Here is a 5552-nt window from a genome sequence, read left to right on the forward strand (position 1 = left end):
TATGCTTTATTTATACCAAACGTGTTATTTAAACAAACCAATGCTCAAGATGCTGATAGTGTAGTGATTACCGGATAACCGAGGTTTCACTGTACCAATTATTTTTAATGACTCACGTAATATAATTTAAAAATGGAAAAATTTTACTTTAAATAATGAAATAACCCTTATGAACCACAACTATGCATTGCGATTGTTCATGTTCGTTTATTTATTTGATTTAAAACGGTAATTTTTGAATTTGCCGCGTTTATGTCATCAAAACGTCATCATTACAGGTTATAAACGTCAAAACTGTCACGGTCACCACAATGCGACTTTCATCGCTTTTCTACAGCTCGAGTGAAAATGAAAGTAATGATAACATTTCCTTGATAATGATCACCTTGGCCAAAGCTTCGCCGAGCGTTTTAAGGTGAACAACACACATGTCATGTTAATTAAATCAAAAAATCGTGTGAGAAAGCAACCGCCAACATGAGTAGCTATTTTTTACGACTCCTCGACGAGATTTGCAAGTTATTAGAGACGTACAAAGGCAGAGATAAGGTAATTGTTAGTTACATGTTGCGTTGGGTTTTAATTTTGTGTAGGTTTTACGCACCTTATGTTACACAACGAAATTAATTGGGGGCCTTCATGGCAACAAAGCGCTTGCCGACAAGTTCCTGCTGTTCAGCAAACACATGTCGGGCACGAGAGCCACTCTGAGGCTTTTGGACGACTTGCCAATGTTGAAGTACAATCTAGAATACGGATTTGGCAAAGAGGTTAGGCTGAAAAATTCCATTTCGCTAGTTCATTTATTTATTTATTTAGGAGCCCGATAAACTAATGGCAGCATTAGGAGTTACTACGAATGTGATCGATCAAGTTTATTATCCTGTTGAGAAAATTGCATGGTTAGCTGAGCATAAATTAATCACAGGAGTGGATAATAATAAGTGGGACACCATCAGTTCGATTTTTTGGGTGTCTTCCATTTATTTAACTTTAATGAGGCGAGTATTTATTAATTAATAATTAAGTTAATTATGTTGTAAAAATTGCAGGAGTTTACGCTTTGTCAGTATTTTACAAAAGCACAGATACTGTGGGGCTGTTAAAAATGACGAAAGGTTGGTATCACTGCAGTGTAAATAAATTTTATAAATGAGGTTGATTAATCATTACGGTATTATTTTTTATCTATTTAGTATTCTAAAATAAACACAAATTACTTTACAGCGTGAAGTGTTTTAAGCTCGACGCGAAGCTAAGAGCTTTAATGAAAATATACAGGGTCACTAAAAAATATGGATACGGTTAAATATTTTCAGAACGGTTTAACAGAAAACTTTGAAATTTGGAAAACAGTTAAAAGTGTTTAAATTCTATGATCTGAGAGCTTTTTCAAATTTTTATCGTTATTTATTTTGAAAATACAAGGCTAACCTGATTGTTTTAAATGGCATTCTAAATTCAGTGATATAACATAATGCCCACCTTTACTTTTATTAAAATGTAAAAAAAATAAAAATTTTCTGGAATTGTAAAGCTAAGTTAGCTTTGAAAATACTGCTATTAGCGATATCTGTCACTTGTACCTATATTAGCCAAAAATTAAACGTAGAAAAAAATCTCATGTTGGTTATCATAGAGACAGAAAGCCAAGAAGTTAGTGGAAATCAGTTTGAATATCTTTTGTGGCATAAAAATCAAGTATTCCGTGTTTAAAGTTTCGTAATTAAAACGTGTTCTTTTGTAATTAAAAGTGTTATTTTAACATTTATTTTTAACTTTTACTTTGATCCTTTTAAGGCCTACATTACAAATTTTTTAACTTCCGGAATTACAAAAAATTGGCGCCAAGTTTGAAATTTTAAATAGTAACCACTCATTTTTATTGCATTTTTCATTCACCTTCTCAAGCTGAGTAAAATTTACCCTAGTTGTGGGTATTCATCTCTCATAGTTTTGATAAATGTCAATTTTTTCGTGAAATTTTCATTTGCAAGAGTTTATCTAGATATCACAGGCCTTGAACCCTTTGCAATAAGTTAATAATTTTTTTTGAATTCGCTAACCGAAGGTTTAAGATTCTTCTAGAATTTTCAAAATTGTCAACTGTCAAAATTCATGGCTAGTATGATTTTTTTCAAAATGATTATCAAAAAAACTGCTATAACTCTGTTTCTTCAAATGGAACGACCTTATTTACTTAACGGCAATCGAAGGAACATTAATATTTATGATGCTTTTTTATCAAATCGCCCTAGACCTCTCTTTCAGTTTTTGAAAAAAATCACAACATTCTTTTAATTAGTAGCACAATTTTATCGTATTTTTAGAAAGTTTTATGAAAATAAAAATAAAATTCTGTTTTTTGCGATTATTTCAAAAACTGTAAGAGACAGATATAGAAAATGTTAATAAAAGTCTGCATAAAAATTGATGTTCTTTTGATTGACATTAAAAAAACATCCATTTGAAGAAGCTGTTTTATAATCATTTTTTAATCATAATTTTAAAAAAATCATTGTAGCTTTGCAATTTGATTATTAACAATCCTGAATATTTTAGAAGACAGTTCGAACTTTTGACTAAAAAAAAATATTCACTTATTTTAAAGGGTTTACGAACTGTAATATTTTAAATGAACCTCTGCAAATGAAAATTTGTATAAAAAAAATTGACGTACATCAAAAATTAAGACAGATAAGTACTAACAACTAGGATATATTTTCCAAGAGGCGAATTCAAAAATGCAATAAAAATAAATGGTTACTATTTAAAATTTCAAAGTTGGCGCCAATTTCTCGTAGTTCCGGAAAATCAGCCATATTGGAGATAATTTAGTTAAACTCAGAATTGTCGATTTGGATTTTATACAAAATTTTAAAGCTCTACCTATATTAAAAGTTAAAAAGTTTCTAATATAGGTCCTAAAAGAATCACCCTGTTCAAATATTAAAAAAACACTAAGGCTATGTTTTTTCAAATGAAACATTGTTTTATTGCATTTTTGGACGTAGCTTTTAATACTGATGATTTTAATCTCAACTTGTATTGATCGATTCTGCTGAGTTTTTGAAATAATTTGAATTTTTCGACAAACACGTTTTATTTAATTAATCTATTACACAAAAACGGAGAATTGTAGAAAAGTAAGACTTTCACCACTTTAAAGGGAAAAGTTCAAACTTAAATTTGTTCCAATTGTTTAGCGTATTATAATTAGAAACATAGAAAAATTAAGTTTGTTAAAAGTTGAAGAACCTGAAAAACTTAAATGGAACACCCTATTTTTTGTTCTTGCTTCTCAAAGATTATTAAATTGTCTATGTAAAAACATATTTCACTTTAAAAGTTAATATTAACAACAATGCACACTTTTTGACTACTGAAAGAATAGTTAATAAATTTTTTTAATGTTTAATATTAAATATCTTTTGAATAATCAGCAAAAGACACTTAACTGTTAATGTTTTTAGAGAAACAATTTAAAGGTCTTTTAGATGCAAAAATAAAAAATTGGGTGTTCCATTTAAAATTTTTAAGTTATTCAATTTGCAACAACTTTCTTCATTTTTTATCTTCTTGACTGCAGTAAGCTAATAAAAATAAAACATCCTTGAAGTTCGAAGTTTCTTCTTTAAAGTCGTGAAAGTTCTACTTTTTGAGATTTTTAGTTTTTTTATGTAATGATTTTTTTAAAAGCCTGTTTTTGTCAAAAAAATCAAATTAATTCAAAAACAAAGCAAAATCGACCATAATAATTTAGATTAAAAACATCTGTGTTAAAAGCTACATCCAAAAATGCAAAAAATATAGGTTGATCCATTTTAAACATAAGTTTGTGTTGTAACTAATTTTAGAAACAGCCTGTATACTTAAAAATAATTTTAAGTGAGTCAGGGGGTTAGTATGTACGCTTTCGTAAAAAAAAGATTAATTTCCTAACATTAAAGGCCGGTTTACAGAAAGTGAAATTAAAGTTTAATTTAGAATTAAACTAATTCCACATTAAGTTGCCATTTAAAATGCATTGACAAATGTCAAGTTAATCGCGATTAAAATTTAATTGCAATTAAAATCTTCTGTAAATCGGCTCTAAGGGCCGGTTTACAGAAAGCGAAATTAAAATTTAATTCAGAATTAAACTAATTCGAATTAAGTTGCCATTTAAAATGCATTGACAAATGTCAAGTTAATCGCGATTAAAATTTAATTGCAATTAAAATGTTCTGTAAACCGGCTCTAAGAGCTTTAAGAGCCGGTTTACAGTACATTTTAATTGCAATTAAATTTTAATCACGTTTAACATGACATTAATGTCATTTTAATGTTAATTTAACATGTCAATGCATTTTAAGTGGCAACTTAATTCGAATTAGAATTTTAGTCGAGATTAAATTTTAATTTCCCTTTCTGTAAACCGACTTTTATTAGGGCCGGTTTACAGAAAGCTAAATTAAGATTTAATTCAAAATTAAACAAATTCGAAATTAAGCAAAATTAAGTTGGCATTTAAAATGTATTGACAAATACCAAGTTAATAGCGATTAAAATTTAACTGCAAATTAAGAGCCGGTTTACAGAACATTTTAATTGCAATTACATTTTAAACGCGATTAATTTGACATTTGTCAATGCATTTTAAATGGCAACGTAATTTGAATTAATTCAATTTTGAATTAAGTCTTAATTTCGCTTTCTGTAAACCGGCCCTAAATGTTCTGTAAATCGGCTTCTAAAGGTCAATAATGGACTTTTCACATCGCTGAGATATCCTGTATAATTTTTAAACATTGGCTTGTTTTCAGTGTTTCGTTGGAAAAATTGCTACTTCGGAGAAACTACGAAGTGGTGACATGTGTTCGTCTGTGTTTGGACTTCGTCCACGCTGTTAACACCTTACCTAAGGGATTTTTATGGTCGTCTAAGTTGAACACTTGGCAGGTTGGTCTAATCGCTACAACATCTTCAGTACTCGGAATATATCAAATATACGCTAAAAGAGATTTGTAACACAACAATAAAACAATACTTGAAACAAATTTTTGTTTATTGGGAAACTTGGAATACATTGGGACTAGACGAGAACACAAAGGAAAAATAAAACGAGTTGTGACAAACACCCACCAATTCACATAAAACTGTTGAAACACATAAAACATAGATGGTATTAAAATATGGCAGTTGAATTATTCGGAGCGTTAAAATGTAACCGAGTTACTTTAAAATTTAAAAAATGCTACATCTATATTTCATTGTGCGCCACTGTAATTGGTGGTTAAAAATGTTACTAAAAATTAAAATGCGCAAGGCAGTAAAAACAAGACGAAATCGCCGTCAGCTTAAATTAGGGCGATTTCAGTCTCTGGATTAGTAATGTTAGTAACACCCTTGGAGGAACGTCAAGTTGGTAAAATTTATCAGGTAATTATTAACAATTAAAAAAATCTTACCAACTCAATTAAAAAAGTCTTACATGCTACGATCACAAACAAACACTGGTAACAAGAACAAAAAACAAAAAATTGTATTCTGAGGCGTGAAAAAAAGTCGAA

General features: G+C 29.4%; 1 protein-coding gene across 1 annotated transcript; it reads left to right on the top strand.

Annotated features, from left to right (window-relative positions):
* Positions 1–284: 284 nt before the first annotated feature.
* On the top strand, positions 285–5039 carry LOC661997 (peroxisomal membrane protein 11C). Its single transcript, XM_968125.4, has 5 exons — positions 285–549; positions 594–770; positions 820–1001; positions 1053–1118; positions 4806–5039. Exons 1-5 carry the CDS (start codon positions 478–480, stop codon positions 5008–5010), a joined length of 702 nt encoding a protein of 233 aa, XP_973218.1. The 5' UTR covers positions 285–477; the 3' UTR covers positions 5011–5039.
* The last annotated feature ends 513 nt before the right edge of the window (positions 5040–5552 follow it).

This window comes from Tribolium castaneum, chromosome 7, assembly GCF_031307605.1.
Source record: "Tribolium castaneum strain GA2 chromosome 7, icTriCast1.1, whole genome shotgun sequence".
Lineage (NCBI taxonomy): Eukaryota > Metazoa > Arthropoda > Insecta > Coleoptera > Tenebrionidae > Tribolium > Tribolium castaneum.